Source organism: Alexandromys fortis, unplaced genomic scaffold, assembly GCF_014885135.2.
Source record: "Alexandromys fortis isolate MF-2015 unplaced genomic scaffold, M_Fortis_MF-2015_v1.1 scaffold_4, whole genome shotgun sequence".
Taxonomy (NCBI): Eukaryota; Metazoa; Chordata; class Mammalia; order Rodentia; family Cricetidae; genus Alexandromys; species Alexandromys fortis.
This window is the reverse complement of record NW_026067944.1, coordinates 8,248,957-8,272,868: the sequence shown is the minus strand read 5'-3', so window position 1 is coordinate 8,272,868 and position 23,912 is coordinate 8,248,957. Positions and strand designations below refer to the sequence as shown.

Here is a 23,912-nt window from a genome sequence, read left to right as displayed (position 1 = left end):
GATGGCTGATACCCACATGCCAGTGACAGGTGGCACTCAGACAGAGCCTATTGCTCTGAGAACTGGCACCTGGTCTTGGCTCAGCTCACACAAAGCACAAGAGCTGCCAGTTAATGGGCATCAGAGTTTCTCTTGACTTCAGTGCACTTCATATCCTGAGTTTGTTCCAGCTTGGAAGTTGATGGCTGGCCAAAGCAAAGATTGGATGCCAGGTTCAGCCTTGGTCCTATGCTGAGATTCTCAACAGATGGGCCAGCGTGGTCACAGGACCAGGCACCATGATCTCCCACCCTAGCTAGCAATTAGTTTTATGTTGACTGTAACTATTAGCACCTATTTGATGAAAACACAGGAAAAGTTCCATCCTGGCAACAATGGAAGTTTCCAATTAATCCAGTATGTAAACAAAATATTGGGCTTCAGTTCCCAAGAAGATTATGTGCACTATTCCAAGTTTAGGTTTACTATGTAGTCAAATAGTTGTGTGTAGCTTTAGAAACTTCTCCAAAAATCACCTCATGTTTCAGCATAAAATATATCTACATATCTACTGTATTTATAAATTTAAATCAATTCCCTGGTTTTATACATAATTTAAAATTTTAATTGGGTGGAGTTCATGAAGAAGTTTTGTCCCCCAAAATATGAAAACTAGCTTAGAATACTGATAGCATTTTCTGAAGAGTCTAAGCTTATTTCTGTCGCTAATATGAACAGATGATGTCGAACACTAAATTACCGTAAATATGTGTTTCTGTATCTCAAATGAGAGTTATACTATGCTATGACAGCAACGCTTAAATTGCCAGCATTGCTGTTAGAAAGAAGCTTTTAGTAGCACTTATGGTACCTGGCAAGTTCTCTTAAGTCTTCTCAAGGGAGCATCGCCATTCCCATTATGGGCATAAAAGCAGCAGTTTAGTGGAACGCCGGGAATATGGTGATCCCAACTTAAAATCTGAAGTAACTAGAGCTGGAACCCAGTACTGGAGGAGGTGCAACTTCCCAGACATAGAAGAAAACAGCTAGTGATTTCCAGGCTTGGAAAACTGGCTGGTCATATTTACTAGTGAGTCTGTATTAATTCAAAACAATGGTGGTATCTGTTAAATTAAGCAATACCCAAAAGTTCTGTAGATATTGTTTAGGCAGATAAAAGAGAACATGAAATTAACACAAACTGGATGTTCCTTATTTTTCATCATTAAACCTCCCCTCCTGAACTCAATAAATGGTACTAATAGCGCTTCCTGCATTTGCCCCCATATAGGGTTTCCAGTGCTTTGCAATAATTAAATCATTTCATGACCTTTCAGTTAGAACATGCCAAAGCAGAGGGGAACCACTAACCATATCACTCTCTTGTTCTATATCTTCAGGGTGTAAAATACACAGTTTAAATAACTTCTCCAAGATCATATTGCTTCCTAGTGGTAAACAAATATGTCAAACATCCTTGTTAGAAGATAGAGGTAGAGGCAGAGAAACACAATCAAACAGTGACAGAACAAGGCCTTCAAACCAACAGCCTGGACAATAGACTACACACTTACTATGCTGGTGATATTTGCATAAAAATATTCCATAATAATTGCCCTTGCACTTTGCAAGGTTGCTTTTTTGTTGTTGTTGTTCAGAAAGAAATGGGTAAAATACTTATTTAACAACAAAGACAATTTTGATTTGCACTTTTCCTAGTTTTTCTGGCTCCTGGGGACAGATGCCGTTTTGGACAATGATTAATATACATTGTTTTTCACATGTTCTTAGTATTCCTTTTCTTTCTCTAGAAGTGTCTTAACTGACCAGTCTCTGCTAGCCAATCTAATCCAAGTGGGTATTTATCAGAAGCACAAATTGTCCCATGTCCTTGAGGTGCACACTGAACACGAGAACAACAGATCTCCACAGCAGGTTAGCTGAGCGCCTGTTCAGCATCTCCTCCCTGCATCCTAGGGGCACACGTTCTAAACAATAGCGCTCCCAGACAATTAATACAGGAACATTTTCCAGGGATAACTGTAAAGAGCCACTTTGTTCAAAATTGCACAAAAAGATGATTGTAAGTGGGTCTATTCAGGTCCTCTTCTGAAAGAATCATCTATTTCTGTGAATCTCATATTCCACGGACCTGAGAACTCTGCAAAGTCTCACTTAAAATAGACTTCAGAAACGGAACTTGACAGTGGGCTGAGGAAAATTGATAGAATTTTGTACTATATTTCTTAAAATGCTTATTCTGTAGGCCCTTTTCTGTTTTATGAAATATTCATGAATTACCTACAGTATATGGAAGCCATCAACTGCATTTAGAAGTGGCAGTCATACATAAGAATGTAAATGGCATATTTTATTTCTTTTTTTTTCCCCACAGGAAAGCTATTATGAATGTTCCATTCTACTATAGATTCTGACTGAGGAAGTTAGTGTCACTGTTGAGTTAGTTGAGAAAAACAAAATAAATAAATATGGAACAAAATCTGTGGCGCTAACTACTGGTGACGTAATGCAGGATGAAATATATTGAATGATCAATTTACATTATTTTGCTAACAACTTGAAACACAGACTGTGCTTTAATGTTTGGAGATGAGATCTTAATTAGGATAATCTCCCTTCTTTTGCCCAAATTTTAAGGGGCTCTTTAAATTCTCCATCCCACGATGAGATTGGATAGAACATCCCAGTAAATGCTTGTCAGTTTTGTCCTTATTTCTTTGTTAATAAGCATGTAATATTTGCTCTTTTGATGGCTTACGATATACTCATAGAGTTTGCAGCATATGAATTTTTGATGTCCTCTTTTTGATAATCTCTTTATCTTACAGTGTGAGATGACACAGGCTGGTGCACTGCCCTGTTCATTACAATTTCTAGCAACTTCTACTACATAAAATACTTGTGAAAACATATATTAAATCATTTGATCATCAAAGAATACTAATAAGCTCAAGGGTCTAGGGTCACCTGACATATGGGGATGCAGCACTGAGGAAAAAGAGTTCTATCTCAGCTTTATGTCTTTGATGTATTCAGTATGTAAATGGTTGTCCCTACTGCCTTGTCTCATTAACCTACAATTCAAAGAAGACAAAAACCACCACTTGCACTTGGCTTTAAAGAATTACTTTTGGAACTGCTGATAAGAACTGAGAACTTACATTTAAGTTTCTGCTTCTACATAAATTAGTCAGCTGAAAATGTGTTATTAGAAATTAAAACCATTACATACTCAAGAACATTCCTTTTTCAACTTCATTCTTTTTATTCATGTGTAAAAATCTTGTCTTTAAAATATAACAAAGTAGTCAGGTGTGTTTGTACAAGCCTGAAGTCCCAACCCTGAAGAGGTAAAGGCAGGAAGGTCACAAGTTCAAGGCCAGACTTAAATTTAAAAAACGTCACCCTGGGTTACAGGAGACCTTTCTTTTTTTATTTATTTACTTATGTTTTTTTTTTTGTTTGTTTGTTTGTTTGTTTTTTGGTTTTTTGAGACAGGGTTTCTCTGTGGCTTTGGTGCCTGTCCTGGAACTAGCTCTGTAGACCAGGCTGGTCTCAAACTCACAGAGATCCGCCTGCCTCTGGCTCCTGAGTACTGGGATTAAAGGCGTGCACCACCACCGCCCTGCAAGACCTTTCTTTTAAAATACTGTTTCTCTCTCTCTCTCTCTCTCTCTCTCTCTCTCTCTCTCTCTCTCTCTCTCTCTCTCTTCTCTCTTTTTTGTGCTTTTGTGTGTGTGCCTGTGAAGCCAGATGTTTTCAGATCACTTGAAACTGAAGTTACAGTTGGTTTTCATCAAGTGTGAGTGACTGAACTGAGGGCCTCTGGAAAAGCAACCACCAAGCCATTTCTGGCCTTATAGTATTGTTTTTGTTCAACTCATTATTAGAGTCCTCTTGAAAAGCATGCACTGATGATTTTATAGTTACAAAAAAGGAGTGGGATTTTTTTCTCCTGATATCCAGCTGTGATCTAGTGTCTTTCGATGTTTCTCCAAAATATCACTACACTCTACTAATCAGACACAATGTAGGATATCTTTTCAGTTTGACTCCCTGGAAATCATCACATTAAATAGCATTTCTCTGTTTGGGCATAGGATTGTTGTTAGACTTTCCATGTTTCCTATCTCAATAAGACAATTTAGTTGTAATAATAATGATAATGATAATAATAATAATAATAATAATAATAATAATAATAATATTTCAATTCCACAAAAGGTATTGTTAATATCACTAAAGTTATTTATAGAGAAAACTTTGGACGCTAAATCTAAACAAAATAAATGGATGTTGTTATAATTTTAAAATACTCTTACTAGGATGAATGAAGCTAAAGCAAAAATACTCCCTAAATTCATCTTTCCCACTGCAAGGTTGGCACAGATAGTTTCTTCCGTATTGAAGGTTCAAGTAGCTACTATAGCATTTCATCAATTTAAACATGAATTAAAAAGGTTTTCTTGGCACCGAAAGAAAAATAGTCACATATTGCTTACATAGTAATTACATGCTACACAACTGTCCTACAACCACAACACAACCTATATTCAGATTTCATTAAACATCAAGTGAAATGACTATCATCCACCACACCAATTCCATATAAAAGAACAATGGTCACCTCCCTCGTCTGAGACCTCAATATGTAATGGAATCAGTGCTGATGATTTGGTCTATAACTTCCTGAAAAGCATTACTGTTATCCTTCCCCAAGTAGAGAGGTCTCCTTGCCTTTCATGTTCAAGTAAGACATATGCTGATAGACACAAATCAAGGCTGAATAAGCTTCTCTGAAATCACATTTGAGTCTGAGAAGTGTAGAAAAAGTGCCTGGCTTCCATCAGGATAAGACAATTATTCATCACTTTGCATGTTGAGATTCTCTTACATAATGATTTAAAGCTAACACTTTCATTTGTCTGATGGATTAAACATATTTAACTAGTCAAACAAGTACTGTAATAGTATAGTCCCAGGAGCAAGAAACCAGAGGCCAGAAATATGAAAACATTTTGAAAAAAGCGATAAAAGTTTTCTCAAATTTTAACTGTACCTTTTGAAAATGTAGTTTATATAGTACTGCTTGATTTTTTACAAGTTACCTCAACTTTATAGCAAATGACTTTTACAAGACTTGGAAAATAGCAGAGACACTAAAGTTGTCATATTTATCACTTAACACATAATAAATTGGGACAATAAAACTATTCTTAAATTATATATTAGCTTCTTAATTCAAATAAAGACACATTAAAATTCAATATAGTCTCAGAACATTCTAGCATGTATTTTTATCTCAACTTGATTTTACTTAACAATTATAGTACACATATATGAAAGCAAAAAATATACTAATTAAAAAATACAAAGTTAACATACAGAGTAAATATGACATTAAAATAAAATTCAACAAAACCAAGGTGTCTGCCGTAGTCTGTCACGCAGCACTTGGGAGACTCAGAGGGAGTCTAGGGTGCACATCAAAACTGTGTCATCAAGTTATGGGATAGGCTAACAGTCTGTGTCCTTGACTCATGAGCCTCTGCTACAACGTAATGAGATGATGTGGCTTTCTTCCTTAATCAAACAAACAAAACAATCAAACAAAAAACAAACAGACAAACAAAAGCACAACCAGTCTACCAATACCCACGTGAAAACATGTCAATACAGCTTTGAATATTCTGTGGCATATCCGACTAGTATTTCTCTACAAGAATACAAGCTGGCAATTCTAAAGAGCACTATGAACTTGTCAAAGACCAAAGATGATTGGGAAACATTCAGTTAAACCCCAAAGTCTATGATTCTCAACTAAATACATATCCTCGGTTGGTCTCTTGAGCAGAAAAATACAATAATAAAAATGGATCAAATCTAAAAACTGTTTAGCCTGTATTTAATTATTTCAACATTTTTTATTAGGTATGAAAATTATTTCATAGATGTTAAAAATGTGAAAAAGTAGGTTCAAGATGTACAGACAACACTGTATAAATTTTGTTACTTTTAAAAAATTAAAATATCCCTAAATTAAAACACAATTTTAAAAATTACTGTAGGAGCCAGCCATGATAAGCTAAGTAGAAACAGACAAAGGAAGTTCTTTGCTTCCAACCCTTATCACCTGCCAGAGTAGGACTCAGCCATTGATAAGTTTAAAGGAGGCCTGAGTCTCAGTAGTTTACCCTGAAGCAATACCTGGTTGCGGGAACAACCACAAATTGAGATTAGCCCAGCACCACCCAAAAACAGACTATCCAAGAGGGAAGGGGAAAGGAGTGAGGGGAGGGGGAGGGAAATTTTTAAATAAATAAATAAATCAGACCATCCAAAGTAAATGCCTAATGTTCCAACTGGTGTAGATAGGACCACCTGCCAGCACACTCACCAGGACACCCCTAGACAAATGTCATCCAATCAGGGGTCCTAAACATTAGAAACCCCTCACCTCCACTTTTACTACTATAAAAAAGCAACTCTAACTGAGCTCGGGGCTTCCTCTTTATTCTAATACATTGAACATGCGGAGAGACCAAGTTTGCAAACTTGCATAAAATAAAGGCTCTTTGCTTTTACATATGGGACTTGGTCTCCTTGTTGGTTTTGTGGGGACCTCATGGATCTGGACATAACAATTACAGAATTTTTAGAGCCTCAACAATTTTTTGTTGTTGTTGTTGTGTTTGTTTGTTTGTTTGTTTTGGTTTTTCCGAGACAGGGTTTCTCTGTAGCTTTGGAGCCTGTCCTGGAACTAGCTCTTTTAGACCAGGCTGGCCTCGAACTCCCAGAGATCCACCTACCTCTGCCTCCCGAGTGCTGGGATTAAAGGCGTGCATCACCACCGCCCGGCTGTTTGTTTGTTTTGAGACACCGTCCTTCTACATACTTCGGGCTGTCCTATGAGTCACTATGTAGACCAGGCTGGCCTCAAAATCAGAGACCTGTTCGCTTCTGCCGTCAAGGTGTGCACTGCCATACCCAGTTTACAGCGCCAGTTATTTAAAATGAATCATTGTTATTATTAATTTCTTTTTTTTTTAAAAAAAGATTTTTTTTATTTATTATGTATACAAAATCCCTTCCATGTATGCTTGCATGCCAGAAGAGGGCACCACATCTCATTATAGATGGCTGTGAGCCACCATGTAGTTGCTGGGAATTGAACTCAGGACCTCTGGAAGAGCAGTCAGTGCTCTTAACCTCTGAGCCATTTCTCCAGCCCTAATAATATTTTCTTTAACTTCTGTTAGCATTTAAAAATATTTGTAGTTTGATCTCTAATTGGATGACTACTTTAACTATTCATATTGATGTGGATAGCAGCAATCTAATTATGTAACCCCACCTTTGTATGTGAGTATGTGTGTCGGGCGTCTGGTTCATAGGAAATCTTGGCTATAATTCTCAGGTGCTGGCTAACTTAGTCTAAGTTTCTTACTTTTGTTTGTTTGTTTGGCAGACATTTCAGTGACTTAAATCTTACACCTCAGTGTAGGCTTTTTGGTTGCCCAAGAATTGCACCTGTGTGCACATCTCTGTATCCATGACTAGAGTACAAGTTTGCATATGTTACCATACCCAGACTTTTCTCTTGCATTCCTAAAGAGAAGTCATTTCCTTGTGCTTTTAAGGCAAGTTCTTTCTCCAGCCCTCTGGAATTTGTCCTTGATTCTCTGATGAAGGAGCATGAGGACTCTAATAGTTACCAGACTGATAAATAGTGACATTTTATTTATAGGCAGATATCTGATAGCAAAGTGACAAAAACAAAGAGTTGACTTCCTGTGTTATTGAGGTATTTCATTTGTGCTTATTTAGCCAGTTTGTTAAATAACTAAATTGAGATTTGCAACAGATGCATAACTATAGATTGCAAAGAAGCTCTCAATACTATTTAAATGCCTGGTCTATTTAAACCCAGTGTTGCTGAGGATATGAATTTAGAAGGAAGGTACATTTTCATAGCCTTACAGGGTTCAAAATTGAGATGTTGATGTTAATGTGCAAATTTAGCAGAGTTTCTTCAGTGGCAGAAAATGTGTATAAAAAGCATTCAGCTTCTGTAAAGGCATGTTAACTTTAAGCTGTTGAACGAAATCAAGTACCTCTAGAATGCCTGCTAAACCCTTGAAAAGCTACAGACTTTGCAATCTTATGCAGATAATGATTGCATAGGTGTGTCAGCTATGATGTCAGTGGGTAGACATAAGGGGAAGACAAGGGAAACAGAAAAAGAAATAGTTCTTTACAGAAAGAGCAAAGTAGACAGGCTTATTTGATAACAGATAAAAAGGCATTCGTTTGTTTTTTATTTTGTCTCTATCTATCACTGGGATGAAGACTTGGTCTACCACACCTGCTTGGAAAGGTCGTTAACAGACAGAAAAAAAATAGAGAATACAATCAAATTATTTTTCTAAAAGATAATAAGCAATTTTGGATGCTTTGGAGATGGTGCAGTGGAGACAGTGGGATTGGGAAACGAAGAACAAAAGTACTGGAGGACCTTTCTCCAACTGAGGGCCAGAAACTCCCTGAGCACAGCCTCCTGGGAGGTCATCTTCTTGAGCAGCCTCAGTTTGTTGCTCTGTGTTTTAAATAAGTCCCTAAAGCCAGCTGTACCAGCAGCCTTTTGTTATAGATACTCTGGGCATTCGGGGAAGGCATTGCACATTAAAGATCATAGAAACAGGGCACACAATGAGGGACAGTCAGGGAGCCATTAACAAAGGTACAAATAGCCCTGCGAAAGATAATACCTCAGGAATGTGTGGTATTTGGGCATGAAGGGTAGAGTGAATGATCAGGCTGAAATGTGGATTTCCATTAAATGAGTGACATTGTAAGTCTAAAAGACTGTGATATGCATACAGTAGGTATATCACCAAAAATAACAATCACAAGTCTGAAAGCTAATCAGGATGTAAGGGTTTTTCCTGGTGGAACCACGAATGGTGGGGAGCCAAACATACCTTCCCCTTGGCAAATCTGCATCATCCTTCTTCCACCTCACAGTTGGCTGTGGATCTCCCTGGACCTGACAACGGAATTCCACTGCCTCTTCTTCTAGCACCACCTGGTTAATTGGCCTCCTGAGAAATGTGGGTCGTTCTTCGGGAGAAAAAAAGGAAAAAGACACAACGTAGTATATGTAAAAAAATCATTAAAAAAAAAGATGTGTAGTTTATACATAATACACACATATTTAGTTCTGTCTCTCACCTATATCAGATAATGACTTATAAACCTAACATAATTAACCTGAAATACTTTTTTGAGCATAAGAATCAATATGGTTTCTGTACAAGACTGTGTAACTTCCTGTAAAAGATATGAAGTTGATATTCAGTGAACTCCTAAACCAAAATAGGTGAAACTTACCTTTTTTTTAAAAAAAAGAAAAGACAAAAATATCCTCTAAATTATAAACAGGGAGTTTAAGATGATTCCTCTATTATTGTTGTTGAGAGTGGAAAAGTAAAAGATATAGCTGATGATAAATAATAATAATAACGAATATTCATGATAGAGCCATCAACAACATTCCAGGAAAATGCCACTTCCAGAAATATTCTTTACCATTTCTCACTTGCTACACTACTTTATAAAGATCCAATACATTTGTCAATAATTTAATCCAGGTATTGAAAGTTGTCTAACACTGTTAGAATATAATGTTTCTGTTTTGCTAATTATTTACTACTCTACATAATTTTTTCCAGTATTATCCTTTAGTGCTTCAGTCTTTTAAGTCCATATTTTGAATTATACTCTAGCACTTCTCTATCTAAGAGGAAAATGCATTCCTAATTTCGAGGGTCTCACCATCAAAAAGATATAGCAGACAAAATATAGTTTTCTCCCTCCAAACAATTACATACCTGTCTAGTGTCTGTCTGTTCAGGTAATGGCTGACTACAGGAAAATGTACATCTTAAGTTTTATGAACATAGGTCTCTGAATCATATATCAAATCCCAGTTTGATACTTATTGAAGTAGAAAATAACTTGAAAGACAGTAGAGTTTCAAGGAGGGGGAAGGAGTAACAAAGTGAATATGGCCATATGGCTATGGCTAGCCATATCACATAGATAGAAATGATAGAAACACATTAGGCAGGGAAAATTTTTGAACTCATTCACTTAAAATAACACACTAAAATCACAGGATGCAAATGGACGTTTTTATTGACTACATTGAGATCAATATTCATGAAAAAATTGTGAAACTGTAAAGGAAAGTTGTTGTGTTTTTTTTTTTTCCTTAAGAAAGACAATGATTGCTGGCATTTAGAAGGCTGAGAATGATACCTCTCCACAGAGAAGTGGACAGTAGAAAAGGGCAAGGAGCTATAAAGCCCAGTATTTGTATTCTGCAACTCCCAAATTTAAAGCTATAAAAAGCCAGGTAGAATTTTATCTTGCAAGGTTTATTTACTTATGTGTTTGTTTATATCTTATTGTTATATTTTATGTATATGAGGTTTCTGACTGAATGTATGTCTCTACACATCACATGTCCTCCAAAAAAAGGCCAGTATTAAGTGTCAATTCTCTTGAGACTAGAGATATGCACAAATGGTTGTGAGCCATTGTGTAGGTGACAGGAATCAAACTCAGGTCCTCTGGAAGAACAGAGTCCTCTTGACCATTGAGCCATTGCTCCAGTCTATAATCATGGAAAATTTAAAATGCAGAATTTACAAGCAACTCAGACTAGATGTTTTGCTTCCAAAGAGTATATGTAGGTAGAATTAATTAGCAATAAAATATCCTGCCTAAACAACAAAACAAATGTACAAGTTAGAATGATTTATTTTTTTTTTCCTTTGGAGTGTGTGTATGTATGTATGGTGTATTTATGTGCACAAACATATGTGTGGAAGAATGTGCATGATAGGAACATGTGAAGGACCAAGGTTCATGTTGGAAATTACTCTTTACAGTTCTTCCAACTTATTGATGGTAGGCACAATTTCTTTCTTTTTTTATTGACGAATTGGGTTGTTACTTTTGGGGAGCTGGAATAGGGGAGTAGGGTTTGTCACAGAAATCTTCTATGTGTCACTTTCTCAATTGTGAATAAGCAGTCATCAACAGCACTGCAAAACTAGCTTCCTTTCAGTACAGTTTCTTAATCAAACTCGAGGGTCAAGGCTATGGTTAATCTGTCTGTCATTGTTAGAATTAAAGTCTCCAAGTACATCGGCCTTTATGTGGATCTGGGGAATCTCTAAGCACTGAACCATCTCCCTAGCCTCAACATTTTCCTTTTAAATGGTGAGAGCAATGTATTTTAAGCATAATGATGCTGTGTTTTGTTTCAGCAGTAAGTAGACAATAGGATTAGTACATCTCTACAAGTGTTTCAAATGTTAATAGTAAATTAGCATAGGAAGTGAGTTGGGCATTTCCTATGCTGTTTGATGCTTTCATCCAGAGCCTGTATTAACCCCCTGCCAACAGAGAGGAAACCACTAATAACATCACTTGAGGCTGAAAATTGATATTTTGAGAGGAGACCTCTTCTGTCCCTCTGATGTTAATGGGGGTATTGTACCATACCTGGCCTATGGAGGAACAAACCATAGCTCTATTTTTGATCATTAGGCAAATGTGAATGCGGCCTCTCCTACCCCACGCTCCAAGCTGAATGGATTGTAAATAACCAGCAGCTTTGTTTTGTCAAGAAGATGGTGAGAGATGAAGCTAATCATAGAGGAAGGGGCCGTGGATGTGAAGGGCATGTGCAATAGCTCAAGGAAGATGGCAGATTGACTGAAGGAGAACTGCTCCTGGGCTCTTATATCTCATTGCAGAACCCTCTAAAAACTAAATTTCACCGGCAGATCTGTGAAAGGTCAAGCCAAAGAGGAAAATGGTTACTGAGTAAAATTATTTCACTATAAACTGGTAGAGATTCTAACGTTTTAATAAAGGCAGTAGACTTAAGAGATTTAAAATGAATTTTCCAACAGATGAGCAGAGGGATTTTTAACAAATTGCACATATTGGTAAATGCATTGTGTGTTTGTGAGTGTGAATTCTTGTGAGAAAATGATCCTTGCATGTTTAAGTCATTGTAAGTAAACTTCCCATTCCTTGAAGTCAACCTAACTTTGGATCAATAGTTAAAGGAAGTTATATATGCAACAGTAAAGGAAAATAGACACAAATAAGGTAATGTTTGTAGCTACAGCACTTAAATTAAACAAGCAAACATTCACCAGGACACCCTAGACAAATGTCAGCCAATCAGGGGTCCTGAACCTTAGAAATCACTCACCCCCACTTTTGCTGCTATAAAAACCCAACTCTAACTAAGCTCTCTGATTGTTACAATATGTTGGATACACCGAGAGACTGAGTTTGCAAATTTGTATAAAATAAAGGTTCTTTGCATTTACATATGGGACTCGGTCTTTTTGGTTTCTGGGGGACTTTGTGGATCTGGGCATAACGGTATACAAATATTAAAAGTCTGATATTGGACACTGAGATGGTTCAGCAGTTAAGAGCACTGCCTGCTCTTCCAAAGATAATACATGGTGGCTCACAACCATCTGTAATGAGATCGGGTGCCCTCTTGAGAAATAGTTCTGGTCAGTTGTCCTCATCAACTTAGACTATGAAACCCAACATGGATAAATTCAATAGAACTGCCATATACAGGATGTCCATGTGTGCTTTCACACTGCCAGGGCATAAACTCGATTTCATTTCATTCACAATACAATTCTTTTGACAGGAAAAGAAATGGAGTTCAAGAATAATGGAAATGAAAGTTACTTGTATCTATGGCATAGAGAGATAGGTTTTCATTTCAGTATCTCAGTTTGCCTTCCTTCCTATGATATAATTTAACAACTTATTGCCATATTGTACTTTGTTTAAGAATTTAGAAGGTATTACTCTGAGAAGTTGCATAGCAATATTCAAATACACATTTCTAATCTGTATTATTCATTATTCTCATTGTAATATATTAATTTTTAATACCCTCTTTCTGATTTGTGATACAAATAATTGTCTATGGAAAGAATGAATAAAAACTGCAGGCTTCATTAACATGGTATATATTCAAAATATTTGGGGGAAGAAATCCTTTTTTTCTTCTATTAATTGTATTTTATTTTCTGGAAATTCATAAAACAGAAACATGAATATTAAAAACTAACAAATTGTATTTAAAATGGAAAATGTATTTCAGATGTTTTACATTGGTTTTTGCTACTGTTATCAAAGTAACCCCCCTTTAGATACAAACTACAAAGCTAAATATAAGTGTCTAAGGTTTCTCTTTTTGTACTAAAATCATAGAAAAAAATAAAAAGGAAAGTCAGGGGAGTGAGAGTAAGTTGATAATAGAACAATCTAGAGAATCTACTGAGAGACAAAAATCACATCCAATATCCACTAATGTCCACAGAGATTATACCCAGGAAGCTCTGGACAATTGAAATAAACAAGTGTGGAAATCTTGATCCACTGAACAAGCCAACTTAATTTTAAGACACGTCGAAATGAGGCTACTGATTTTTTTCCCATGGTATCCCCTTATGTCTGACCACTTATTGAAAAGGCAGAGGCACAAACCTCTAGGGCCATCTGTGGACGGCTTATCAATTAGATTCCAGTCCCCCAAGTCAGCCGATCCCTAATTATATAACTATGCCTTGATCAGAGGAAACTTCTTTGTCAAAGCAATTAACTTTTTTTTTCCATGAGATTAACTGGATTTAAATCACCTGCATAACTTTCTTGCAAGGTTAATCTCTCTGGAGATAACTGTTGTTTGCCAGTGTGTGATTCTATAGACTACAGCTCTCAAATAGCCCTGTCAAGCTAGTTACAAATCAGTATGGTAGAAAACCCAACTTTACATGCAGCTATAATCAAATCTAATGTCTGGTCTTACTACAGTCAAGTCAACATTAGTCAGGGAGAGAAATATTCAACTTTACACTATACCACGAGTTCAATAGGTGTTTGAATATTTTTTCTTGTTTTTATGCTACAGAGAAGAAATTAAGTACACAGTTAAAACAGTCTCTATTTCAACAGTATGTCGTCTTTGAGAGTGGCTGTAACTGTAATTGCCAAGGACTGTGACATGGCAGCTATTTCCTGGATGACCTTAGCAATTTTAAGGTAAAATTCCCTTGAGATTGTAAAAGCAGTACTGTGGCTATAATTGCATAGGTGGGGTTGTTTAAGTCCTATAAGAAGAAACTGTGTAATAAAAGAACATTAGAGCTAACTACTGCTTGTAAACCTTGCCTTGCCTTGATCTGCCCTAGCAGAAACTGCCTTGGTGCAGTGCCTATAAAGTAAGGAAATCATCAGATGGTTAGCTTCACAGGTCTCCTTTGACTTTACAGTGTATGTCTAAAGGGACGGAAGCTTGATAACCATTGAATGCTATTACTGTGACCTTCCACAAACCTTGGTGATAATGGTCTGGCAACCTGTATGCAGTCACATAAATTCTGACTGAATTAATTTAGTTTTGACAATAATTTTATTCTTGGAAGTAAAGACCAACATAGATATAATTTGGAGGAAAAAAATTCTTCTCTCATCAAGTTTTAAAAACAATATTTAATGTTATTCTTGATAATAGACTATAAAGTATGATTACAGAATATGCGCCTGTGAACAAATTTCATCACTTGCTGAAGCATTAAAATAGATTTTAAAATATAGTAGGTACTTGAGAAATATTCACAAGAAAGTACTGCATTGTTTCTACTAATCAGGATGATTTATTCAACATATCATTTGAATTCTTACCTGAAATCTGCCGCATGGATAGGTATTTCTTTTTATATTTTTATGTTTTTATCTTTATAAGCATAAGTGTTTTGCCTGCATGGGTGTCTGTGTACCATGGGTACCTGATGCCTGTGGAGGCCAGGGGAGGCTGTCAGATCCCCTGAGACTGGAGTTACAGATAGTTGTAAACTGACATATGGGTACTGGAAATCAAACCCCGGTTCTCTAGAAGAGCAATCAGTACTCTTAAGCCTGGAGCCATCCCACCAGCCCCAAAACAATGATATTTCTTACGGTTTTTGAGATAGCAATATTTTTAACTTTATGTGTATTTTAGCTCCTTTCAACATATGAGCCAATTTTCTCAACTAGTGTCTTAAAAAGCACATCACAAGCCCATGTCTCAGTCCTCATCCTTCATGAAGAGGCTAGTTGCTCATAGTCAAACACTAACTGAAAATCATGAGGAGAGAAAGTTTATGATATACTTTTAATGGATGGACACGAAATATGGATGGATGTCAATACATGATATTCTATTTGATAAAAGCCTTCTCCATAAAATCAGAGCAATGGACAAAAGAGCAAGTCTGTGGAAAGCAATTATGAATAAGGAGAGGTAAATTAATACCACAAAGAAACATTTATAATTCAGTGTTATTAGAATTGAGGAACATAAAGCCGGCATAGTGGTACCTGCCTGCCATTCCCAAATCAGAAGGCAGGAATGGGGGGATTGTGAATCTGAAGACAGCTTGAGCCATAGAGCAAGACCATGTCTCAAAAGAGAAAAAGCAAACTCTGTGTCATAAAGAAACACATGAAGAAAACACAGACTACTATCAACAGGATGAGCAGAAAAGGAAAGATCCAGAAGTATAACATGCAATTCATTAAATACATGTTTCACAAAGTCAGGTTGGTGGGAGAAGAAGGAGGCAGCAATCACTTAAAAATGATGCCTAAGCAGGACTGGAAGCCCAAATTCCAGGAGGGCGAGTGAGTGCTGTGCTTTCATGGGCCTCTTCTCTATGAAGCAAAGTATGTAAAGGTTGTCATAAAGGACAAACAAGTGAAACACTTTATCCATTACAGTGGTTGGAATAATAATTGGCATGAATGGATTCCAGAAAGCAGAACACTCAAATACATGGGCACGAGCTTGCAGAACACAGCGAGAGCCTTCAAAAGGCCAATCAGGAATAATATGAAGATTGCTGCACTAGGAAAGAAGACATCTTGTCTGCATCAGAAAAATGTTGAAGTGAAAACAAAGAAGAACAAACAGAAAGCACCTGGAAATGGAGATGGTAGCAGTACCAGTGAGACACCTCAGCCTCCTAGGAAGAAAAGAGCTCAGGAAGATCCTACCATTGAAAATGAAGAAACATTTATGAACAGAGTTGAAATTAAAGATTCCTTAAGAGCTGAAACCATGACTTGTTGATGAGTGGGACTTGATCATCACACAAAACAGCTTTGTTATATTCCTGCCAAGAAGAATGTGGATTCAATTTTGGAGGATTATGCAAATTACAAGAAATCCCGAGGAAATACAGATAAAGAATATGGGATCAATGAGGTTGTAGCAAGGCAAAGGAGTACTTCAGTGTAACACTGGACACTCAGCTGCTTTATGAATTTGAGAGACCACAGTTTGTTGAAGTTCTTGAAGATCTTCCTGATGCACCCATGTTCCAGATGTATGGAGCACCACACTTACTGAGATTATTTGTGCGAATTGGAGCAATGAGAATAGCCTTGCTTTATTACTGAGCTATCTACATGATTTCCTCCAATACCTGGTGAAGAACTCTGCAGCTTTGTTCAGTGCCAGTGATTGCCATCGAAAAGCTGTGTGAGGGGCATTCTCTCTCTCACTTGTGCTTGGATCTCTGCAAACCGTTTGGTTCATAGTCCTTCTCTTATACAAATGATGAACTTTGAAGACCCATTAGTGAGTAACAGAATTGATAGTTGTTTTCTGTTTGATTTTAAACTGACGTGGGATTTCCCTCTGTATGTTGTGATTGCCATTGATAAATAAAGGAACAGCAAGGCAGAACTTAGGTAGGCAGGAAAAACTAAACTGAATGCTGAGAGAAAGGAGGCAGAGGCAGAGAGAAGCCATGTAGCCCTGCTGAACAGAGACGCCAGAACTTTACGCGGTAAGCCACAGCCACATGGCAATATACAAATTACTAGAACTTGTTTAAATTAAGATATAAGTGTTACCAAATAAAAAGCTAGAGCTGATGCTCCAAGCAGTAATTTAAATAATATAGTTTCTGTGTGATTATTTTGGTGCTGAGCTGATGAGCAGCCAGGACCCAACAAGCAGCCTCCTCCAACATTAAACAAAGAAAATAAAAGGAGTCACTGTTCCTTTTTTCTTTCTTTTTCATTTCAAAGTTTCTACCAGTGTATTCAGCAATGGGCAGCAGAGGGACATGCTGTAGAGTGTTTTATTGTCTAGTTGACAAAGCTGCTTTTGAATGCTAGTGGTTCTGTTCCTTTGACACTCGCACTTTAAAGGTTCATTGTATATAATTGAACACCCATCCATCTGTGCTTTATTTTTTTTGTAATGGTGCTTAAAAAGCCCATCATTTGTAAGTCATCGATATTGTTTCTTAGGCATTTTATCTTTGCTTAATTGTTAAAAAATTGTGGCTTGTTTCATGAGTTTTGTATGTGTGTCTAATGCATGTTTTAACATGATAGCTGCAATGTATCTGTAGCTACAATTTTATTAAAAAATTTTCAGATCTTCAACTACTTCTTTCCTTTAAATTTCAAAAAAAAAAAATACATGATTTAAGGGAGCCAAACAGTCCAATAAAATGAATAGAGTTGTTTTGGTTGACAGATTTCTGGTTTGATTTTTTTTTTTGACTAGCATATAAATAAACAAGGTTGTGGATGAGTGACCAATCAAGGCATATAATTGCAATGTGTCAGAAGAGTGAGAAATGAGATAAGGACACACTACTAAGAGTTTTGGAGGGAAAAAAGTAAATCAAAAGACCCAACTATATGCAAAGGTATGCCAACAGTCAGTAGACTTCTCTAGAGGAATGCAAGGGGGCAAAATAACTTTGGAGAGGCCCTTTCAATGGTAACAGAAAATTAAAGAATTTTGACACTATGATTTTGTAACTTAGATTTCACATAGAGTAAAGGAATATGAATTTGGGGTGTGCTCTGAGCTCCAGGCAAGCAGAAAGCAGTGGATAAATACGTGCATAATCAGGACGTAAAGAAACACATACAGGATATTCGGCATTAGGCATACCGAATCTAACATCAAAGCAAGGGAGGAGAATTATCAGGGTTGGAAATTCTATAGTAGACTTGAGTGCACAGAGTTTGGGATCTCCAGGACAGCTATAATAGGGGAGCACATACTGTTGAGTTATGAAAATTAGAATGTAAGCTTTACCAGTTTGAAACAAACATTGTTTTAAAACAGAAAATGAATCACAATATCATAACATTTAGTTCATTGGTCATAATGTTTACATGGTTAAATATAACACAAAACATTTTATTTGCCCATGTGTAAACAAGTGTTTAAGTATGTGCATGTACATGCTTATATTTGTGGGCACCAGACTACCCATGAGACATACATGGAATTCTGAGGAAACTTTGAGTGCCGGTTCTCATAACCCATTTTGTTTGAGAAAAGATACATCAGGCTAGCTGGCCTGGGTGCTTCAGTGTCTCTCTCTGCTTTCCATCTTGCTGTACAGAGATTGGAGATGTGATCTACTATGCCTGTTTTACATGCATTTTGGGGATTTGAAATCAGATTCATATGTTTGTATGAATAATTCTTGTTCACTGAGACATCTCTCTAGCCATGCAAATTTCAATATCAATAGCACAAATGATTCTAAAAAGAGTATACTAAAGAGAGATAGATAAAAGTTCAAGCTCAGTCTGGTCTACAAGAGCTAGTTCCAGGACAGACTCTAATTTCTTATTTTTTAAATAGAATATAGAGTGGTGTCCTAGTGAATATCTAAAATATATACTAGAAAAACATGTTTAAAATATTAAAATGAATACCCAAAAGGGGAGGGGAGAACAAAATAAACTTTCAAAAGTAATCAACAAAGAAATAATGTACCTCTGTGTATATGTATGTGTGCACGTGTATATGTGTGTGTGCATACATGTATTTGTGTACATCCATGCACATGTGAAGGATTCTTAAAGAAGCTGTTAAGCTAAATATTTCAGTATTTTGGTATTTAACAGCTATGATATGTATTGAAATTGCAGAGTACAAAACTGATTTTGTGTATTGTTTGGACACACTTAAAAATCATTTAGAAAACATATGCTTTATTTTTAGCTTTTTTTAATAAACAATTTTCGGCTTATAGATTGCATGCTTCAATCCTAGTTTCTCTGAGCATGTTTAGGCTCTTTAAAGCTTAACATATACATTAATTATCTAGAGTGGGAAGTAGTGATGTTCTTTATGAGATGTCTAGAGTTTGTTACAGATGACAGAGTCATTTCAGACTAGAATACTACATTCTGATTTTTAGATTTGATAATGGGCACACTCTGACTTGATAATGCACACTTGAGGAGGAGGTTATCTCAGATACAGAACATGATTGCTGAGAAACAAATAGAACAGATCACCCATCTGGTACTTAGAATCAGTTTACTGTGCTCACACCTTAGTGGAAAGTGTCACAGGAAAATGGAATTCGCAAACTACATTTCCTAGATCAAGTTCAGTTGTTGAAGAATAAAACAACTGAAAAAACAGATACTTTTTTTCAGTAATGTAGATAACTACTGGATAAGGTAAGAACCTTTATTTTTTCTTTGCTCACCTTGGACTTTATTAGTTAAGGATATTTCTTGAAGAGCAAACATCACCAATTACTTTTCCTGTAGAACCTCTTGAGTAAAGCTGGCATTTCATTGCCAGAGACCATTGTAGTCAAAGACCCTAAGGTAAATTTGCAGCTACTTGAAGATAAAACTGAGCAGGTGGACTGAGAAATGTAAACCAGGTTTACAAACATAATTCCAAAATTCTAATATTTAGTAGTGCTGAACTAAAAGGCAGTTTGTTTTTTAATGTTTTCAAGGTAAGGGATTCAATTGTAATAAATGAGGGGGGTCCCCCTGTTGACCTTAATTCTCTAAAATTAGGAGTCATTGATCAGCAAAACTCTCACACAGAAATCACAGCTTTGATCAGACTATCACTTCCCTATTCTATCTTTCCTTTCTTCCCATAAATGTTTAAAAATTATGTATATATATACATATATCATACATGCATATATATCTCATCTCTCATATCCTATCATTTCTTCTTTGCCAGCTTCTTCCAGATCTTCCCCCTCCATCCCGGGACAGTTTCATTCTTTCTCTCTCTGTCTGTCTGGTCTCTGCCTCTCTCTTTTCCTTTTTCTTGATTTGGGGCATTGTTTTGTTACATATAAAATGGAATTTCAACTTTCCCTCAACTTATTGTATAAGAAACTCCTCAGGTCAGTTCACACTATCAGATAACTGTTTCTCAGCTCCTTAAATCAATTCTTCCACAGGTACTGCTTCTGGATAAATTTAATCTCTTGGGTTGATAGCTATTTTTAAAATAATTTATAATTTGTACCACAAATTTTGACAGACTTACAGGTCTCTTGCAGTTCCCATAAAGTCTTTAGGAAAAGTAGGGTAAATATTTCAAATAAAGACACATTACTGGTAGATCTAATTGCTCTGGTAATGACATTGAACCCTTTCAATTTCCCTTTGAAGATAGTCTATACGGTCATAATGCAATGTTTTTCTACTCAAGAGCTTGTGGTAGCTACAAAAAGAAATAGCAATGAGTGTTTCTTTAAATAAAAGAGCTATTCTTGTGGGCTTTCATGCTGATATTCAGAGACTACTAATTTCACATCTTACCAGACCCAATTGTATTTATTACTATGTAGAGGGAGTTTGAGACTCTTAAAGCTGACTGCATAAGATTTAGAGGAAAACTTAGAGTTTTCTGGACTAGGTGGACAGAAGTAGTCTACAGGCCTACATTGTACAGAAATATAGAATTATATATATTTGCTTCTTTAATAAATTATGGGATATTTCCTGCCTTTCTCATTTGGGACTAGAAGTGGGGGAGTATCCACGGTGAGTATTATCAGAGATTATTCAGCATGCAGATGTTTGAAAAGACCTGGATCTTTCATTCAAAGAGAACAACCAGAGAGGCATCACTGGATCTGTTTCCATAGCAACGCTCCCGATCATATGACTGGATAGTGCCTCTGAAGCTACACTCAAGAAGACACTCCACTAGATACTTATGCCAGACTTCAACACTGGGCTCGGGCAAGTTCTAGAACAATGACCCTAAGTAGAGACCTTGCCATAACACACATCGAGCTAGAGGAGGTATAATTTAAAAACTTACATATTCTCTTAACTTTTAGGCTATTTGCTATCAGGATGAGTAAAAAATATTAATATGTATTTGAATACACATACAAGCAGATATGTGTCTGCGTATTATATACATATATGTATGTGTATATGTATGCATCTAATACCTAATAAATATATTAAAACAGAATGAGTGAGAAACATTAATTTTCTGAGAAACAGTGTGGTTTTTAACATTTTGAAAAACAGATATTTAAATAATCTTAAATACATGAATAAAGTAGTCAAGCTGACGTTTCTTTTTAAAAGATAATGTGACATTTCTTTCTAAATTTGACATTAAAGTTTTCATCATAAAACACCTCAAAATCCCAATTCTAATCACTATTGATTACTCCAATTAATGAGTCGTTGTTCATATACATCCTAAACTTTAGTGCTAATGAAACTGCAGATATTTATAATTTGTGAGTACTAATATTGCCAGTCTGACAGGATGTGGAATTAGTGACGAGACCAATTTTGAGCTCGTTCATGAGGGAGCTTCTAGACTAGGTTAACTGAGATAGAAAGAGCTCCCCTAAATATGCACAGTATAGGGCTGTGTTCATGGGAAAACATTAACCTAGCAGCAGTGTTCGTGTCCGCTCACTTCCCTACTGTATATGCAAAATAAGCCTCCAGCTGCACCAAGGACTTCTCTGCCACTGTGCCCCCAGATGCTCCTTTAGTCAGTGGCTTCCTTTCAAGTATTTGGTCACAGAAACAAGAAAAGGAACTAATACATAAATTAGAAGAGTTTTACCGAAGACAGTCAGCTCTGCAGGGTCGCTGTCTCTTTCTCCCACCATATTGGTGCCCACACAGGTATACATTCCTGCATCACTTTTCCTGGTATTTGAGATCATCAGTTTTCCACCTCGGATCTAGATAAAATAAACAAATGGAAAAGAAAGAGCAAAGAAAGAGGCTCTAGTTAATAATTTTGAGTTTTTTTTAAGGTCTGCCAAACTTGTTGCTGAAAAATAATTTTTATTTTTTATAGAATTCTGATTATAAGTAAAATGACTTGAATAAACCATTGCATTTAGAGATGGTTTGATACGTAGCAAAAGCCAACGAGTCTCTTTTCAAAAGCACGTACTCAACACAGAACCATAAAGACCGAATTCTCATTGAAGTGGTAACGCTTCATAATAACAGCAAAAGCAGAAACATTTGAATATATATTGCAATATCTATCTAGTATTTAGATTTTCTATAATGGTGCCATCTCAATGTATACATGGCATAAATTCATATTGTAAAATATATATTTAAATATTCCAGGTAACACATGACTTTTTAAAAATAATGTTGTAGCATATTATTATTATTATTACTATTTTATTTTTATTTTTTTTGCACCGTGAGGATGTGTCTTTGGCAAGGCACCTTCTGATTGGCTTAATAAAGAGCTGAATGGCCAGTGGCTAGGAAGGAGAGGATAGGCAGGAATTCCTGGGAGAGAGAGAGGAAGAGGAGCCAAATCTAGGTGCAATTCAATGCCAGGAAGATGTGGACCAAGTTGACCCTACAGAATGACAGAGAGGTAAAAAGGCCATATGGCAGAAAACAGATTATAGAAGCATGTTAATTTAAGTTATAACGGCTAGCTGGGGACAAGCCTAAGCTAAAGGCCAACTTTTCATAATTAATAAGATGTCTGTGTATCATTATTTTGAGTTGGAGGTCCCAAAAGAGAATTTAACAACAAAATAACATATGTCTAGTCAAATGAAACATTTATTTTTTAATAAAATACATTAATTCTCAGTCACTGTATTTTATCTAAATGATGAACTACTAAATATTATCTAATGTAAATTTTATTTCAGTGAAGTCCTCATTTCCTTTTATAATACTGAATCTAATATAAAACGAGAGGTAGCCTTTAAGCTTAATGGCTACATTTATATTTTAATATCAATGTATGAAGCATAAATGACTGCTAGAAACCTCTAGAGAGTGAAGATATTAATATTACACTACAAAATCACAATTACATATTCAAATTGGTACAATTATTAGTATAATGTAGACATTTATGATTGTCTCACCGAGTCCCATCCAAAATTTAATATGTGGTATGTGGAAAATTAGCATTTAAATCCAATTTTGGTATTAATATGTTAACAGAGTTCATTCCAATGTGAAACTCAATGTCTCTAGACTTTCTTGTAAATGGACTCACACTTATCCTCTCTTCCTTGTCATCAATTCGGACTTTATCTTTCTTCCAGTAGATGGTAGGTTCTGGGTGTCCTCGTGGGGGCTGGCACTCCAAGATTGCAGGCTCTCCAGCTGCCACTACTACATCTGTGGGGTTTTGCCGGAAGTCATCTCGCAATACTGAAGAAAAATTAAAACAGGTAAAAATATTCTTAATGATACTATTCCATTTTATCTTGCCAACATTAACTTTAAGTTTTAGCCACATGATAAATGCTGGATATTTCTAGTGCACATAGCCATATCTACTAGAAAAATATGTCAAATCCAACCTAAGTACTCACTGATGGGGGAAGAGCTACTGGGGGGAGGCATTCACATACATTGTTTCTAAAATCCAGTTTTAAAAATAATATATCAAATATCAATGAAATAAGATATTTATGATATAACTCTGAGCTGTAATAACCATGCAAGGTATGAAACACTTC

The 23,912-nt window shown here is 36.2% G+C and overlaps 1 protein-coding gene and 1 pseudogene across 12 annotated transcripts in view; one reads left to right on the top strand and one right to left on the bottom strand.

The window, feature by feature from the left end:
• Robo2 (roundabout guidance receptor 2) overlaps window positions 1–23,912 on the bottom strand; it is a 651,725-nt gene that overhangs the window by 133,109 nt on the left and 494,704 nt on the right. For all 12 annotated transcript variants that reach the window (XM_050148878.1, XM_050148871.1, XM_050148873.1 and 9 more), the window contains exons 3-5: window positions 23,444–23,601; window positions 22,016–22,136; window positions 8,982–9,120 (exon numbers count right to left, since the gene is read on the bottom strand). In XM_050148878.1, coding sequence (XP_050004835.1) covers window positions 8,982–9,120; window positions 22,016–22,136; window positions 23,444–23,601 — 418 coding nt within the window. The remainder of the gene's footprint in view (window positions 1–8,981; window positions 9,121–22,015; window positions 22,137–23,443; window positions 23,602–23,912) is intronic.
• LOC126505816 (mortality factor 4-like protein 1) lies at window positions 15,740–16,646 on the top strand (annotated as a pseudogene).